The 18,761-nt window shown below is 48.1% G+C and overlaps 1 protein-coding gene across 3 annotated transcripts in view; it reads right to left on the reverse strand.

The window, feature by feature from the left end:
• Positions 1–6,247, reverse strand: part of DAPK2 (death associated protein kinase 2) — a 128,647-nt gene extending 122,400 nt beyond the window's left edge. For 2 of the 3 annotated variants that reach the window (XM_082383376.1, XM_082383374.1), the window contains exons 1-2: positions 6,142–6,247; positions 263–360 (exon numbers count right to left, since the gene is read on the reverse strand). In XM_082383376.1, the coding sequence (XP_082239502.1) occupies positions 263–339 (77 nt within the window). In that variant the 5' untranslated portion in view covers positions 340–360; positions 6,142–6,247. Of the gene's footprint in view, positions 1–262; positions 361–5,853; positions 6,109–6,141 lie in introns of those variants that run through there. The other variant, XM_082383375.1, reaches the window with a different exon arrangement.
• Positions 6,248–18,761: the final 12,514 nt, after the last annotated feature.

Genomic DNA, 18,761 nt, shown 5'->3' on the forward strand with positions numbered 1-18,761 from the left:
ATTTTGGGAGCAAAGGAACAGATATGACAAGAATCATTGAGATTCGCCGTTAACTGTCAGCCAGGTTATACTGAAAACACGGAACTCAGCAATTCTAGTCCCTTCTGCTGGCAAGTCTTCATTTCCAGAGAGATGATTACTTGCAGAGGCACCCGTGAAGATGAATAAACCTCAGGACTGTTTTTAAAGCTTCCCACGAGTGCTGTGACAAGCCCATGACCTACAAGATCTACTGACCAGCACACCTCTCACAGCCACTTACCTCCCCAGCTCCTCCCCGATGTCATAGAAGTCCTCCACCTTCTGCTGCTTGAATGTCTCCATGTTTGGGCTCCTCATTGAGGCCTGGAGCGTACAGCCCTGAAACATGAAAAAACCTGAGCTTAGGACAGACGTGTCAATTGGTAGCAGCCTGAATCTAGGCCCAAAAGTAATTGGCTGCGTGGGAGCTAATAACTTAAGGATAACCCACAGCCCTCGTTCCTCAAGAACAGCCTTGATCAAGCCTTTCCTCACCTGTGACCAATGATGTACGATTCTTATTTGATTTATATTAATCACGTTTGTTAAGGAGAGAAAAATAGCCCTCCTCACTTCTTCAGATCTGCTCTGAACAAGTTCAGAGAAACAGGGCCATGGGCAACTTCGGCAATTTGTTCTCATGAAATTCAGGTCTACTGAGAAAAGAGGGAGCTGTGATGCAGGAAAAACAGAACTCGTTTTTGAGTCAGAAGTTCCAGGTTCAAGTCCCACAGTTGCCTACGTCATTTAAACTGCAGAGTCTTAACTTCCTCATCTGTAAAAGGGATTAGTACTGTAAACACCACTGCAAATCAGGATATTAATTTTATAAACTACAAAATGCAGTAGAGAGGTAAGGGATGTGCATGACCTCAGCTCCTACAGGCGCTGTGCCACCCAATTTGGAGTCTGAACTGATTTCAAACTCTCTCACTCATCACCCTAAGGGAAAGATGGCTGGGAGTGGTGTGACAAATTACAGTAGGCACCAGGAGTTAGGAGCCTGAGGTTCTAGTTGCAATTTTGCCCACAACTAGCTCTATGGCCTCATCTCTTGTCAGAGGAAGGAGGCTGTTTCCTCATCTGTAAAATGGAGCTAACTCTGCCTACCCAGGGCACCTTAGTGAGAACCACAGGACTATTCTGAACCACGCAGAGCACTCACCACTCCACCAGAAGAGACTGTCTGCATCCTCCCTTGGGATTCTCCTGCCCTAAGGAGCTCATCCATTCCTGGGACAGCCACATGCCACCCTGGACAGCACCCCGAGGGCAGGGCCCAGGACACAGCCTGCACATCACAAAGATAAAACCAGCTACCTGTGGATGCATCTTTCAAGAGTCATTAGCAAAAGCCTCTCAGAGCTCATTTTGGCTAGTGCTGGCAGCTTTTCTTCTGTCTGGCAATCAGATACCAACCACGGCCGGGCCCCATGAGCCCCAAAAGACTGTTTTCACCAGGCTGGGTGGAGGCACCATTACATAAGGGCACGTCTCATCAGTGCCAAGTGGCTGAAGCTGTTCTAACTCTCAGGTGATGTATACATTTCACCCTCTTTCCTCCACCTCTGCCCCCTACAAACCAGAGCTCTGGTACCAACATGCCACCTGCCTCCCTCCCTTCCATCGAGTCACACACATCCCTGAAGACCTCCAGGCAGAGCTGGCCTGGCTGGCTCACAGGCCTTACTCTCAGGGCCGCCTGCCAACCTCCTGCCTGTGCATCACACATCCTCCTCCCTGCTTGGTCTTCACTCCATGCTCAGCCAGGGCCTGGCAAGCATGGAATCCTGAGAAAAGCAGGCTCCAGGGTCCCCGGTTCTAGGCTAATCTGGGTGTATATTAGCCATGTGACCCATAGCACATTGGCACCCTCTCTGGGATTCAATCCCCCTCCTCTGTAAACTGGGGTGATCACGTCTATATCACATACTTCACACATCCATGTGAGGACCCATTGTGATAAGGACATAAACTGCTGGGCAAGAACCAAGAACGATGATTATTATTGTTATTTGACTCATTCCAGGCCATTGTTTGTGTTTCTGCTTCCCACAGCCATTGAGACACCAAGTCTGTTCCCTTCTGAGGAAAAGGTACTGGGATCCTCCTGGCAAGTTTGCCTTGATCAGAATCAGAAGTTTGGCCCCCTTCGCCCCCACCCCCCCATTCCTGGCAAACCTCCCGAGACTAGCACTGAGGGGGGCAGGACTGCTATCTATCATCTTCTTTTTGCTGAAAAAATACTTCCAAATAAACCATTTGGGTCAGATCCTGGGGGTGGAGGTGAGAGTAGCTACTAATTTCCCACAGCTAGATGGAAGCAGAAAACTCCAAAAAAATTCTGTTGGCAGATACCCTGAGAATGGTCCCAGGAACAGCTATGATCCTCCATTCGGCAAGAGGCCCGCTGCATTCGCTATCAGGAGCTGAGCTGGATTTGAAGAAGCCCCACCTCCCCAGAAAACAATGAGCCCCCGCCTTGTGCTCCACATCCTGAGTGACCAGAACTTGGGGGCCAGGGGAGCCCCCTAAGCTCAAACTAGGCCCACCAGTTTGGCCCCAACTCACCATTTCAGCATAGCCCCCTCCCCCATAAATCCTATATTACAGGCGAAAGTAGACCTTTCCCATTCCCCCAAAACTTTCACCCCTGCCACGCCCCAGCTCAAGTTGGGCCCTCTTCAGGGGGTTAGGGGGGGCACCTGGAGAGCCCTCCTAGCAAAACTGTTCCCTTCCCACAAAGCCAGGCTCAAATGCTACCATCTCTATGAGCCTCCATGACCCTTTTTCTTGCCAAAACAGAATAAAACTCTCTACCTCTTTAAATTCCCAAAGAGGGCTCTTCACACATTTTTAGGGTTAGAGCTTATCACGTTCTGCCTTATTTCATAATCTATGTCAATGTGTAACCCAGAGGGAGAGAGTACAGGTTCCACAGGCACACAGGCCTGGGTTCATATCCCAGCTCTGCTACTTACTAGCAAACAGCACAAGACAACTTTTCTGAGCTTCAAATTACTTACATAGAAAATGAGTCTAGACAATGCCTAGTGTTAGTGAATATTTGGAGAACTCTCAAAACTGCTAGGGAGAGTATTCACTGGGACTACTTTGGAAAACTATTGGGCAGTTTCTATGGACATACCTAAGAGAAACGCATGCAGATGTTTTCCAAAATGGTCCACATTAGAACGTTCACAGCAGCACTATCAGTAATAACTAAAAATTGGAAACAACCAAATGGCCATCAACAGAAGAATGGATAAATACATTGAGTTATACCCATACAATGAAATTATTATACAACAATGAGAAAAAGTGAACTACTGCTCCCTGCAACAATGTGGATGAAACTCACAAACATAATGTTGAATGAAAAAAACCAGACACAAAAGACTATAGACTGTGATTCCCTTTAGGTAAAACAAATCTGTGGTGCTAGAAGTCATAATAGTGGTTACGCCTGGGTCAGGGGTTGTACCTGGAAGGGGACACAAGGAGGTTTCTGGGTGCTGGCAATGCTGTTTCTTGATGGTATGTACACTTATTTTGTATGCAATCAAAATTTTACAAAATTAAACCATGAGTCTAATATCTACTGGACAAATGAGATAACATATGTAAAGTGTTTTTAATAGTCCTTGGATGGTTCCAACAAATGTGAGTTCCTTCCCTCCTGCCTATTGTCTTGGAGCCTCACGAGGGCAGGAGCTGTGACATTCTCACCTCTGTCCCCTTGTGGTAGCTGGTACACAGCAGGCACTCCATGAATGTTGGCTGATTTAAATTTAGTGCCCCAGCTGTCTTTCTCAAGGCTGCCGCTCAGAAAGCTCATCAGGTAAAAGCAGCTGATAACAACTCAAAGCCCCTTCATAACATCTCTCCCCAAGATGAATTTGCATTTTACCAGTTTAGAAACATGAAACTAAAGGGAAGACATTCTGAGGTGGAATTACAGTCACCAACTAGGACCCAGAGAAGGACCCAGAGATACAGGCACCTTTCTGGCCCTGTAAAGATGAAACCACATGGCGGAGGGCACAGCTACAACTTTTGGCCAGGGGCACAGGCCATCGGCTCCAGACATTCCATGGTTGAGGCCCATCTTAATGCGTACGTTTCTCTTAATGGAATCTCTAGAATTCACATTCCTGCCCCCAACCCTAATACTAGGCAACACTTCTGAAAGGTTAACACAGATTTCCTAAAACCTCACAAAAAGAGATCTCTAAGAACATCTAGGGGATTTTTAGACTCTGCTCAGGAGCCGCCAGCATGAGGAAGGGGAGCCAGAGAAGTTCCACTTTATCTATGCTATATGTTGGGGTTCTGTGTAAGAATTCATGGGTGGGAGGAGTTTGAAAACCACTGCTGTCTGGTCAAACCCACTTGTTTTACAAGAGGAGGAAACTGAGGTCCAGATGGGGGAAAGGACTTGCTAAAAGTCACACAGCTAGCCCACTCCAGCTGCTCTTCCCCCAGCTTCTGTTGACAGTACCCTCAACCCTCCAATGGTGGCACGAGGGTTACGAAGTCGGTGGCCTCCTGAGGGACAACCTGGGAGGAGGTCTCCAGGGCTGGAGGATCATCCCATAAGGAACTTTCAACCCTACTAAGCCCCTCCCCCATGGGCCCCAGCTCACCCTGCTGAACTCTCAGAGATCCTCACCCAGTGCAAGTCTGTGAAATGGGACCATGATTGCCCCCTTACACCCCACCCCCATCACATTCAGGAGGAGGCTGCCAACAGAAGGGAGGGGCATCCAGCATTACAGTGTCCCTCCATGCATTGGAGGCTTTGACCCACCCTGATCTCTGATGAGGAAGCTGGGCTCAGAGAAGATCAGCCACCTGCCTAAGCTGACATGAGAAAACTGTCTTCCTGGTAAAGGACCAGCTCCCCTGGGCAGCCTGCTTGGTCACCCCCCACATCTAACAAACAACTAGGGAGGCCCTAGGGAGAGGGTCAGGGTCAGTTCAGGTCTTCTTCCTGCCAGTGGGAAACTCGTCCCAGGCCAGCACACACCCACTCAAATCCACACACCCCTGCACCCCCTGCCCAAGCCTCTCCCAAAGCTGCCGAACGGGGCCACTTCAGGTGCTAAAAACACATCTTGGGAGATGGGTGGTTTGGGGAAGAACAGGACTCCGGAGGAAATCGTGAAGAGGCCAACGTACCAGTACCCCTCAGTCACCAGGGCTCTCCCAGGAATACCTTACCCAGAGGCAGCTGAGAAATACAATGTCAGAAACCACAGCAGCGGCCCCCAGCTGCCCCCCACCGGATTCTTGAGTACAAGGTGTCGGGGGCCACCCGCCCCCAGCAACCTTCCCACCTGCCAGTGAGGCAGCAGCTATGCATCCTCTCTTCCAGTGTACACTCCTAACCTACCACCTGCCTGGCCTCAGCGCTTACGGCTCTGGGCCTCCTCTCCCTCCCAAAGTGAGAAGACTAATTTCCACCTTGCAGAGTTACAGTGAGGCTCAGGCAGACCCACACATGCCATGAAACATCCACAATGCCTGAACCATAGTCGGGTAAACCGTTGACAACATCCTCCTATGCTGGGGTCGAAACCCCAGCCTGCCGCAGAGCAACTGGCTGCCCCGCTGCCCACCCTAACTCTGCCCCAGCCCAGGCTCGCGACTGGGACCACAGCTTCATTCTGCCACAGAGAAAGCCGACGCGGTACGCAGCAGCCTCCTCTCCTCGCATCACCTCTTCGCACGAGGGCGAGAAGGAGGTATGCGAAGCAGATGATGCTGAAAAGGTCTGGGCCCTCTCCTCCCGTAAATCTGGGGCCCTCCCCCGCGTCAACGGGTCCTAACCTGAGGGAAGTCTGTCTCCCATATTCCCTAGGCGCCAGGTCTGCCCGCCGCTCCCAGCCGGTTCCTCGGGTCAAAGTGCCAGACTTCGGAGCGAGCCCTAGGGGCCCAGCGGGCAGTCCCTGAGGTCCAGGGCCGGCCAGAGCACCCAAGGCGAAGGCCGGCCATACCCGGGGGCGGCGTCAGGGACCGGGCCGCTGACTTGCCCCGGAGCAATTTGCCCCCGCTAGCCCCATCCCCGAGCCGCGCGCCCTGTCCCGCCCGTCGAGCCCGCAGACGGGCGCTACTCACGGCGGGAGGCTGCGCGGCGCCGGGCGTGGAAGCGCGGTAGGCACGGGGAGCGCGGCCGGCCGCGCTGCTGTCTGCTCGGCTCGGCTCCCTGCGCGGTGGGCGCCCGCCTGCCCGCAGAGCCGCGGAGGAGCCGAGAGGGCGGGGCGGCCGGTCCCGTCCCAGGCGCCGGCTGGAGGCGCACCCGGAGGCCCGAGACGGCGCTCGGAGCGCCCCCTACCGGGAGTCCCCTCAGGACAGCCCCCGGGTGAGGGCCGAGACTGCCAGGTCGGAGCGGGCACCTCCTGGGCCTTGAGGTTCCCAGGAGAGGGGGCGAGAGCCAGTGGCAAGACCTGGCGTCTTCACGGGCTCTGCCGCTTACATGATGTGGGGCCTTGGACAAGTCAGCTAACCTCTCCAAGCCTAATCTGGAAACTGATTTAAATGAGCTGATACGCTTGATATAGCCTGGCATGATCACTCAGAAAGTGGTATCTCCTTGTCCCCCGCTTCCACCGTGAAAGAGGAAGTCCCACCAGGGAATATGCCCCTTCCTCCCTCCCAGTCAGAGTGCTCCGACAACGGACAGATTCTTCTGGAAACTTCACCATCCACGGTTCACAGTTTTGTTTTTCGGTTTTTGGTTTTTTTGGCAGCGCCACGCGGCATGTGGGATCTTAGTTCCCTGACCAGGGATTGAACCCGCACCCCCTGCAGTGGAAGTGCAGAGTCTTAACCACTGGACTTCCGGGGAAGTCCCCCAGGGAACCATCCTGATCTCTCTGTGCCTCATTATCCCCATGGGTTGTTGTGAGGGGTAGGGACACTCCCCTCCTCACCACCCCACCCCATCCCCATATCCCCACCCGCACTTGGGAGCAGCCTGGCTTGCGTGCCCCCAGCCCTGCCTGGCACGTTGGTGAAGACTCACATCACCATCAAGGCTTCCCTAATGAAAGACTTAGGAGTGGAGCGCTCCTCTCTTCCTTCTGCCAAAAATCCCGGGAGGAAAAAGGAATGAGAGTGGAGGGCGTGGTGGAAGGACATGGAAACAGAATGTAAGTCAAGTTCAGTGGTCTTATTTCAAGACAAGAGGCTGTTTAGGGAGAATAAATGAAGGCCCCTTCCCAGAGCCTCCATCCCTAATTCATCCAGGGCACTCCTCAAGACAGTCCGAGAGGAAAGGGTGATAGGTTCAGAGTCCTACATTTGGTTCAAAGCTCTGCTCTGCCGTTCCCGGTGTGGGTATAGTCTTGAGCATGGCATCTGACCTTATTCTTCATCAGTAAAGTAGGTAAACACTCCTTACAGCATCTAATGGAGCTATTGTGGGACCAAAATGAGACAGAATGTGTAAGATGCACCTGGAGGACCTCTACCTGTGTGAGCAACCCCCCGTCCCCTCTTTAGCCTTTCCCGACACTGGGGTACTGAGATGTACAGGTCAACCAGCCCTCTCCCACTCCCCAGCTGACTGGTGCTTCAGAGTCTGTGACAGCCTCTAGAAAGATCCCGGTGCTTCCTTGTTCATAAACTTGACAACATTCCAGGGCAGTGCAGGCTTTGAGCCACCTCTCCCAAGAGCACCAGGCTACCTTGAGTAGAGTAATATCCAAGACCAGAGGTGGCTCTCCAAGTCAGTGGCCACAGGAGGACAACCACTGGTGAGGTTTCACCAGCATAAGGAGGCCCTTCATCCTCAGACCATCCTCAAACCTCCTCCCCCATTTCTAGTTATCTATTGCTGTGTAACAAACCACCCCAGCCTTGTGGCATGAAACAATTTTGTTAGGCTCATGCCTTGAGGGTCAGAAACACAGAGAGTGCACGGCACGTATGGCTTATCTCTGCTCCACGATGTCTGGGGCTTCAAATGGGGAGACTTCAGTGGGTGGGAGTGACTTGAATGGCTGGGGGGCTGGAATCATCTGAAGCCTTCTTCCTTCACACGGCCGGTGCCTGTGCTATGATGAATCCAAGGCTGGGCTCAGGCGAGACTGCGGAGCACCTACATGTAGCCTCTCCATCCCTTCCCCCTCTGAGTCTCATGCTTAGTACCTAATTTGCCCAAGGCAAAAAGGACGTTCTTGAATTTGACACATGGCAAACTAGTCAGAGAATGTCTCAGCTGGAAGTTGTACTGTCAGTCATCCCATCCAGCCTGGTTATTTTTCAGATAAGGAAACTGAGGCTCAAAGAAGAGAAGTGACTTGCTCAAGGTCACACATCTGGTGAGGGGCAGAGCTAGGATTAGAGCCAGGCCCCCTCCCCATTTGCAGTTTGGTGCTCTTTCCACTCTACTTGCCAAATGCAATGCCTAGGGAGGTACCATCTGGAAATGCATTTTATGCTTGGGGTGGAGTGAGTTCATCAGAACCTCACCTGAGAGCAGTAACAGGCTACTGAGCACTGAACATGGGACCAAGGTGGCAGTGGGCAGGGAAGGGAAAACCCTGAGGGTGGTGGCAGCAAGGACACCTACTCCAGAATGAAGTCAGGAGGAGGTCCAGGTATTAAGAGCTAAGAATTATCTCAGCCTCAGTTCCTGCGTGGTTCCAAATGCCTCACCTGGCATTTAAGACTCCGACCTGCATTTCCCCACTGTGTACGCACATCCTCTTCCCTCTTGTTTGTGCACATCCAGCTCTCTTGCCAGCTTGGATTATTGGCTGTTCCTGCCTCCATACTTTTGTTTAAGCCATTCCATCACCACCCCCTCATCCCATCCTACAAAATCCAAACCATCCCTCAAGGGCCCTCTCAGGTGACATATCTTCCATGGAAATTTCCCCGATCTGCCCTCTGGATGCCTTTCTCCCCTGAACCCTACCACTCTTGGTTTGTACCTAATTGGCATTCCCCTTCCTCTATTTTAGTTGTAATTAGTGTCCAGTTCTCTTTTCCTCAAGGGCAAGGACAACGCTTTGTTCATCTTTGTGCCCATACAATGCCTGACATCCCCAACCCAGTAAAGCCTGTTAAATTGAATTACTAGAATGTAAATGTCACAAGGTAAGGGACCATAACTGTCTTGTTTTCTATTGTCCCCCAAGGGCACCCAAGTCCCTGGCACTTAATCATATGTCGGATGGAGAGATGTATAATTAAAGTTAATAACTGCCACATATTACATTCCAGGAGTTCTCAGCCCTGAATGCACATCAGAATCACACTGGGAGTGTTTTAAAATCCTAATGCTCAGACTGCACCCCACACCAATTACATCAGAGCCTCTGGGAGTGGGAGCTGGGCTTCAGCAGTGGTTAAAACTCCCCAGGTGGTTCCAATGTATAGGCTGAGAACCACTTTGTTCATGTCCCAGAGACCTGGGGAAACGAAAGCCTCCTCCATCAACCCACCAAACCACAGATACATCTGAGCACCTGCTTTGTGCAAGACACTCCCCCGGCCTGTGAGACGGGTGAGTCACAGGAGCCTGAAGCTTCCACAGGATGAGAAGACAAGCCCACGGGGAAGATGTAACCATGGGGGGCACTAAAGGGCAATGAAAGTGATGATATCCTAAGGCACACTTTGGTGCCTGGCAAGTTTACAGAGCCTACCAACCTGCTGATGAGGAGACAGAGCCAGGACTGAGATGCTGCCTGTGTGGGCTGGGGCAACCGCCACTGGGGTTGGCATAGCGGATGCACGGTGCGAGGACTAAATGCAGGGACTCCGATGCCGGATGCCTACAGTAGATCCCAACGAGCAACCTACTGTGTGATCCCGGGCAACCTTCTCGGGTTTTCGTTGTTTTGTTTTTCGGTTTTTGGGTTTTTTTGGCAGCGCCACGCGGCATGTGGGATCTTAGTTCCCTGACCAGGGATTGAACTGGCACCCCCTGCAGTGGAAGTGTGTAGTCTTAACCACTGGACTGCCGGGGAAGTCCCCCAGGGAACCATCTTGACCTCTCTGTGCCTCATTATCCCCATGGGTTGTTGTGACCATTCCATTAGTTACGGATATGTGTGCACTTGGATCAGTGTCTGGCCCATAAGTGCTCAATGAGTATTGCTATGTTTATTGTTCCTTAAATGTCTGGTGTGAGCTCCCCTAGAGAAGGAAATGGATCTTACTCATCTTTACACACCACCCATCCCCAGCCTGGCCCTGAGCAGGTCCAGAACAAGTCGAATGAAGACTGGACTGCCGGCTGCTTGACAGTGGGTCCAGTGCTGACAGCTTTCTTATGCTATCAGGACAGGCTAGGAGAGGACACAGCCGGTTCCTCCCCAGCTGGCTAGCCCCCTGGGTAGAAGGCAGGCAGAAAGCCTCCTCCTCCCAATGGTGGCCAGTGGCCTGGTTCCTCAGTCCTTCCCAGCCCTATGCACCCTGCCCTGTGCCCTCTGCTCTCCCACGCCCAGCCAGGCAGGGTCAGGGTGTGGGGCAGACTTGGCCGCCCTTCCTGCTTCCTCCCTCAGGAGGCCCGCTGGCTCTTGCAAACAGAGGTGGCTGCTTCCACCTCTAGCCTGGCTGGACTCAGCAAGGCCTTGACCCCACCATAAGGATAAGGCAGGGGAGGGGAGGAGAGATTGAAATGGGCTGCGGCATGGGAGGCCTTGCCTTTCCCTGGAAGCCCTGGACAATGGGGATTTCCTGGGCACAAGCGCGCACCCATTGATTCTGCAAACATTCAAGGGCACCCCCTGGGGCTAGGTGCTGGTAGAGGGAGAATAGGCTTAATGCCTGGTCAAGTGTCAGGTCTACTCCAGCAGGCATCATGAGGCGCCTAAGGGAAGGAGAGCCTTGACTCAAACGTGAAAGAAGAGGACCAGGAGAGTAGGAGGTGGGGCGAGGGAAGGACGGCACATTAGGTGGGAGCAGCTGTGTGTACAAAGGGCTGAAGGTATGAAACCACCTACCATTTACTGCCTCAACTCCCACCTGAGCCAGAGCAGGGGTCACGTGGTGGGATCATGATCCAGGCACATGCTGTCTCCTTCTGTTTAGGCAGAGGTTGGTGACACGGGCACTGGGTGCTTGGCCAGGGACCCCAAACAATGCCCACTTTTAGGGCTATGAATTCCACTATCTCCTTCTCTAAGCTCAGGAATGAGACAGGCCTATTTATATTCCTGTTCAGCCACTTTCTGGGCAAGTCACTTCTCCCTCTGAGCCTCAGTTACCTCATCTGTAAAATGGGAATAATTACACCTTTCTCTCAGGACCAGACAAAATACTTGAGAAAGCACTGGCACAAATGGCAGCTTCCCTCCCAAAACAGATGGTTGCCAGGACTTCCCTGGTGGTCCAGTGGTTAAGACTCCGCGCTTCCACTGCAGGGGGCGCAGGTTCTATCCCTGGTCAGGGAACTAAGATCCCACATGCTGCGCAGTGTGGCCAAAACAAAACAGATGGTTCCCTCTCTCAAGACAGTCTGTCACCTGTGTCCTATCTCTCCAGCCACGTTGTTCCTGCTTCTGTCTCTGAAATACTTTCTTCCTTTCCCCTCCATTTATCCAAGGCTCAGCTCAATTCCAGCCTCATTCATTTTTCAAACATTTCCTGGTGCACATCCTGGGCCAGGCCCTGAGAGAAATGAGGCACAGGCCCTGCCCTCCAGGGGCCTCAAAGCCAAGTAGAGGAGATATCCTGGGAATAAATGCCAGAATCCCATGTTCTGGGGCAAGCCAGACAGAGCCCCAAGGGTGCCCAGAGGTGCCTGAATGCCTGGGGGGCAGGGTAGAGAGGCATCTCTAAGGAGAGAACTCTTCCTAGACGGCACAGTCACATCTGCTGAGCTGAAGCTAGGATTTCACTTCCCTGTGTTTGTTAACAAGCCCTGCCCTCCTTCTCCACATCCTTCTCCTGTCATCCTTCTCTTTGCTGGTAATGTGGTCGGACCCATCAGAGGCCTGTGGTAGATCCATGAGTGACGAATGGGAGGAAAGCATTTCTTCCCCACCTTCCTCTGAAGAGGAACTTCAGGGCCAGACCTGGTCAGTCCGCCGGTGTCTCCTTCCACACATCTGGCGGATCCCTGACCTCCGTGTAGCTGGCCTTCCTACCCCGCGGCACGTCATTGGATATTAAAACCATTGAGTGGGACTTCCCTGGTGGCCTGGTGGTTAAGACTCTGTGCTTCCACTGCAGGGGGCACAGGTTTTACCCCTGGTCAGGGAACTAAAATCCCAAAAGCCACATGGCATGGCCAAAAAAAAAAAAAAACCAAACAAACAAAACCCTCCCAAAAAACAAAAAGGAAAACAAAAGCACTGATTGAAACATTGTTGGAGAACAGGATGCTCACAGGGTCTCTAAGTATCTCCTCACAGACTTACTCATTAATGACAAAGAGGAAAGGGTACTTTGACAACAGAGGAATCTGGCAGATAGCACCTTAATAAAAAGTCCACATTTAACATCAGTAAAAATGGAACAAGAAAGATATAACATCATCTATGTGGTACTCCTGCCAAAAATGTAGAGGCTGAAACTAATCATGAGGAAACAATCAGACAAATCCAGACTGAGAGACATTCTGCAAAACAACTCACCTGGACTCTTTAAAAATATCAGCGCCATGAAAAAAAAACAGGACTGTTCTACATTAAAGGGGGCTGAAGAGACATAGCAACTCAGGGCAATGTGTGATGAGTGATTGGATCCTGGATTTTAAAAACGTTAAAAGGGACATGATTGAACAATTGTGGAAATCTGAATATGTTTGTTTTATTACATAATCATATCAGCGCTACGTTTTCTGAGTGGGAGGATTATATTGTGGTTATGCAGGAGAATGTCCTTCCTCTTGGGTCATGCATGTTGAGGTGTTTTGGGGAGAAATAGCATTATGTTTGTAACTGTTCTTCAAATGGTTCAGCAAAAAGAGTACGTATATGTGTAGAGTGGGGGAAAGCTGAACAGTTGATAAATCTAGGTGAATTCTTCTTGCAACTTCTCTGTAAGTTTGAAATTTTTCAAAATCAAAAGTTGGGGAAAGTAAAACATAATATTTATTATGGTAATTAGCAGAAAAACTAAAACTAAAAATTGTTCAGAGTAGTTGTCATTGGGGAGTAACTCTGGAGTGGGTGGAAAGGGAGACTTCTAGTTTTCATTTTATATTTTTTGAACTTTTTTTTGGTTTTGCTGTTTCTATATTGCTTCTATGATCAAAGAAAACTAGGTTAATCGACAAAATATGTACAACAGAGGCTGCTCTGAGAATAGCATGCTTGTATCCGTGGAGGTCTCTTCATTCCAGAGAAGAATTAATAAATATTGTGTTTAGTACCCATTAATGTTCATTAAGCCTTTAGACCTACTAATGAGTGCTGAGGTTCTTAGAACTCAGTCAGTCTTCCTCAGCCTCATTTCTACTCAGCAATAGCACTTATTAAAGGGCATTGTATTCTTTTCTTAAATCTTGCTAAAAGAAAAAAATATTGAAAGACAACCCACAGAATGGGAGAAAATATTTGCAAATGAAGCGACCAACAAGAGATTAATCTCCAAAATGTACAAACAACTCATCCAGCTGTATATCAAAAAAACAAACAACCCAATCAAAAAATGGGCAGGGAACTTCCCTGGTGGTCCAGTGGGTAAGACTCCACGCTTCCAATGCAGGGGGCCTGGGTTCGACCCCTGGTCAGGGAACTAGATCCCAAATGCATGCCGTAACTAAGACCTGGTGCAACCTAAATAAATAAATAATAAATAAATAAGTAAATAAGTAAATAAATAAATAAATAAATTTTTTTTAAAAAAGGGGCAGAAGATCTAAATAGACATTTCTCCAAAGAAGACATACAGATGGCTAAAAAGCACATGACAAGATGCTCAACATCGCTAATTATTAGGAAAATGCAAATCAAAACTACAATGAGGTACCAACCTCACACCGGTCAGAATGGCCATTGTTAAAAAGTCTACAAATAACAAATGCTGGAGAGGGTGTGGAGAAAAGGGAACCCTCTTACACTGTTGGTGGGAAAGTAAGTTGGTGCAGCCACTATGGAAAACCAAATGGAATAGCCTCAGAAAACTAAAATAGAACTACCGTATGATCCAGCAATCCCACTCCTGGGCATATACCCAGAGAAAACCATAATTCGAAAAGTTGCATGCACCCCAATGTTCATTGCAGCACTATTTACAATAGCCAAGACATGGAAGCAACCTAAATGTCCATCGACAGAGGAATGGATAAAGAAGATGTGGTACAGGGGGCTTCCCTGGTGGCACAGTGGTTGAGAATCTGCCTGCTAATGCAGGGGATGCGGGTTCGAGCCCTGGTCTGGGAAGATCCCACATGCCGCAGAGCAACTAGACCCGTGAGCCACAACTACTGAGCCTGTGCGTCTGGAGCTTGTGCTCCGCAACAAGAGAGGCCACGATAGTGAGAGGCCCGTGCACCGCGATGAAGAATGGCCCCCGCTTGCCACAACTAGAGAAAGCCCTCGCACAGAAACGAAGACCTGACACAGCCAAAAATAAATTAATTAATTAATTTTTAAAATAAATAAATAAATAAATAAATAAAAAAGAAGATGTGCTATATATATACAATGGAATATTACTCAGCAATAAAAGAGAATGAAATAATACCATTTGCAGCAACATTGATGGACTTAGAGATTATCATACTAAGTGAAGTAAGTCAGACAGAGAAAGACAAATATTACATGATATCACTTATATGTGGACTCTTAAAAAAAAGATACAAATGAACTTATTTACAAAACAGAAACAGACTTCGAAAACAAACTTATGGTTACCAAAGGGGAAATGTTAGGGGGAGGGATAAATTAGGAGTTTAGGATTAACATATACACACTACTATGTATAAAATATGTAATCAACAAGGACCAACTGTATAGTACAGGGAACTCCACTCAATATTCTGCAATAACCTATATGGGAAAAGAATCTGAAAAAGAATGGATATATGTGTATGTATAACTGAACCACTTTGCCGTACACCTGAAACTAACACAACATTGTAAATCAACTATACTCCAATATAAAATAAAATAATTACATTTTACAAAAGAAAAAATTTTGCTAAGAGTAAACATCACTAATGTGGAGACATATGAAGATGTAAATATCCTTCAGAAAAGGATGAAAATGACAAAATGAATAGAATCATATCTTGATTTTTATGTCCTATTTTTTTTTTTTTACCAGTTCTTTGTCAATCTACCCAGCCCCTATTTTAGTCTACAAAATATTTAAGGAACCTAGGAAGTTTCACATTCTATTCTATCTTTCAATTCATTTAAATCAGTGCGGAGAAATGACTTGGCTGAATCAAACGCTGACTATCGGTCAACCTTAATTGGAAACCAGGCCACTTTTCATATATCCTAACCACATAGTCTTGATTCTGATTCTCCCATGCTATGTGAGTGTGGACAGGTCACTCAACATCTCCTGGCCTCCATTTTCTTACCTATAAAATCGGATAGTAGGATTAGATTAACACGGAATTGGCCCCCATGATCCCTGATAGTAGCCATGTATTCCACTTGGAGAAATGAAGGTCCAGCAAAGCTCTGCAACTTGGTAAGATTCACCCTTTGAGGCAACCTTGAGCTTGGCACACGTATTCATTTTATATTCTGACTCATCTGAACAGACCTCACCTTAATGTAGCCAAGGAACACAATGTGACAGCTTCAGGAATCCAGCAACAAGGAAACTCAGCTGATGTGACGCAGTTTAGTTCAATTAGCTTAATCAGAACAACAATGACAAAGACCTAAGAACCATTAACATTCCTTTAAAAAAAGAGAACAACTAATAAGCTTTCCTAAAGGGTCATAATCATTTTTAATTCTGCATGAATCAACGGATTAGCGACTGTGGACCAAGCTCAATATTAATCACTCCTGTGGTCGTTAATGATGTAAATGAATCCTTGGAAGCTCCAGAAAGCCAGCATCCACTGTGGTGGGTGGAAATTTAAAACCAGAAGGTACCTTAGAGATTATCTAACACCTCATTTAATAGAAGGAAGAAGGAGGCCAAAAGAGGGGAAGTGACTTTTACCCAAGTTTACACTTGTTCGGGGCGGGGCCAGGATTAAAGTTCAGGCCTCCTGACCCCTAGGCCGGTGGGCATTCCTCATAGGAAATGCCAAAGACCGAGGCCCTTGGTAAAGCTGAATCCCCTCATTATGACCAAGGTGAGCCTGAAATAATTCAACAAGAAAACACAGTGGGAGATAAAGGGAGCATCTAAAGAAGATACAAAATATTAGAAAACACATTCATGACAACCAAGAATATGAACAGTGTGCTACAGAACTAGCCCCCAGGAGTTTGGATAAAATCAAAGGAAACTTCCCCAAAGGGGAAAATACATTTTTATTTTATTTATCTCCCACCTTAATATATATATATATTTTTTCAGACTTCCCTGGTGTGCAGTGGTTAAGAATCCACCTGCCAATGCAGGAGACATGGGTTCGAGCCCTGGTCCGGGAAGATCCCACATGCTGCGGAGCAACTAGGCAGAAATTGAGACACAGATGTAGAGAACAAACGTATGGACACCAAGGGGGGAAAGTGGCGGGGGGGTGGGGATGGTGGTGTGATGAATTGGGAGATTGGGATTGACATGTATTCACTGATGTGTATAAAATGGATGACTAATGAAAAAAAACCGCAAACCATATATGGTTTTTATACAATTTAATAAATAAAAACTCTGATTTGTAAAGGAAGATTATACAGCTTTTGAGGACATGGGTTGGAATACTTTTTAAATGTAATTAATCTAAAATAAGCCAGGCAGAAGAAGACAAATACTGCATAGAATCACTTATACGTGAAATCTGGAAAAAAAAAAAAAAAAAAAAAAAGTCGAAGGCTAGAAACAGAGCAGAAAAGTGGTTGCCAGGGCAGGGGGTGGGGGAAATAAGGAGAGGTTGGTAACAGGGTACAAAGTTTCAGTTATAAGATGAATAAGGTCTGAGGATCTAACGAAAAACATGGCGACTGTAGTGATAACACTGTATTGTATAATTGAAATTTGCTGAAAGAGTAGAACTTAAACGTTCTTACCTCCCCCCAAAAAGGATAAATACGTGAGGTGATGGCTGTGTTAATTAACGAGATGGGTGGGATCCTTTCACAATGTACACATACATCAAATCACCACGATGTACGTTTTAAACGTCTTGTAATTTTATGTCAATTATACCTCAATAAAGCTGAAATAATAGGTCAAAAAATAATAATAATACCCAATATTAATTAGTGCAGGACAGGGACACAAACCCCCGTTCTTGGTGAGATATTAATTGGTACCATTTCTTCAGAAGGCAATTCAGCAACCAATATGTGTCAAAAGTGTCAAAATTACCATAACCTTTGGCATAGTAATTCCACATCCGAGAAAGGCTTCTGTGATCATCACCCCTGTCAGAACAAAGGCGCAGACTGCAATGCCCCCAGTGTGATGCAGCTCAGTCAGAGCGGTGGTGAGTGTGCCCTGAGGGCGCCCCTAGGCAGATCCCTGGCGGGGGCAGAGAACACCCAGGACAGCTGACATCAGGGCTCTTCAAGAATTCTCGCTCTTCAACGACCAACTGGAAACCTGGAAGCCCATGCTTTGCTGCCATCTAGTGCTTCCCAAGTAACTGTACCCAGCCAGGGAGGAAAATTGTCGCCTCCATCAAGTAACTTAGCACCAAGGGGCTTTCTCTTCTTTTTTTGTGGCCTGCGGGATCTTAGCTCCCCAACCAGGAATTGAACCCGGGCCACGGTAGTGAAAGTGTCGAGTCCTAACCACTGGACCACCAGGGAATTCTCTCTCTCCTCTATTTTTATTCAACAAACACTAATAAAGCATTTACTGTGTTCCAGGCATTGTGCTCAGCACTTACAAGCATTCCCTCTTAATCCTCACACCAGTCCTATGAAATATCATCCTCATTTTACAGATGAGGTAACTAAGGTACAGAGAGGTTAGGTAACTGGGCCAAGGTCACACAGTGGCTAAGTTCACGATTAGAACAAGGTGGCATGTTGGCAGCAGGGCCTGTGCTCCGAACCACCTCCATTGTGAGGGTCAAAGCTCTGTGTGATACTAATAGCCCTTAGAGAGAACTTTATAGCCCACACAGCAACTGCTATCCTCCCCCTTCCCCTAGCTCATCTCTCCCAAACAAGTTCACACAGGGACTGAGTTCACCTCTGCCCTATAGGCAGCCTAACCTGAGTCAAAGACAACCACTGGCCCAGGCGAGATCCAGTGGGTTTTTTAACATTTTAATTATAAAATATTTTATATATTAAAAAAGATGTGAAAAATAACAGATATTCAGCACCCACCTGCAGCTTAAAAAATAGTGTTTCTAGTAGTGCTGTGTCAGTGATGAGGTTCATCCCTCACGGTTCACTGGCTTGTTTTCTGTCGTTGTATCAACACATGAGAGACACCAACTGGGCTATGAATGCAAGGCCACTATTACACCAATCCTTCCCCTTCCTAATAGATAGTCCTCCCCTAATTACAGTTAACTGTATCCTGCTGGAGACATCTGCGGTTTGTGTCACACAGCAGTTGCTCCACAGTGGAGCTGAGAAAGCTTCTGATTGCTTAAGTACATAGTGACTCCCAACCAAGGCTGTGAACCCCTGGGCTCTGAGGAGTTCTTAAAGGAATGGGAGCCCAAGGGTTCAGCT

The sequence above is a fragment of the Balaenoptera borealis genome (assembly GCF_965194805.1).
Source record: "Balaenoptera borealis genome assembly, chromosome: 3".
Classification (NCBI taxonomy): Eukaryota; Metazoa; Chordata; class Mammalia; order Artiodactyla; family Balaenopteridae; genus Balaenoptera; species Balaenoptera borealis.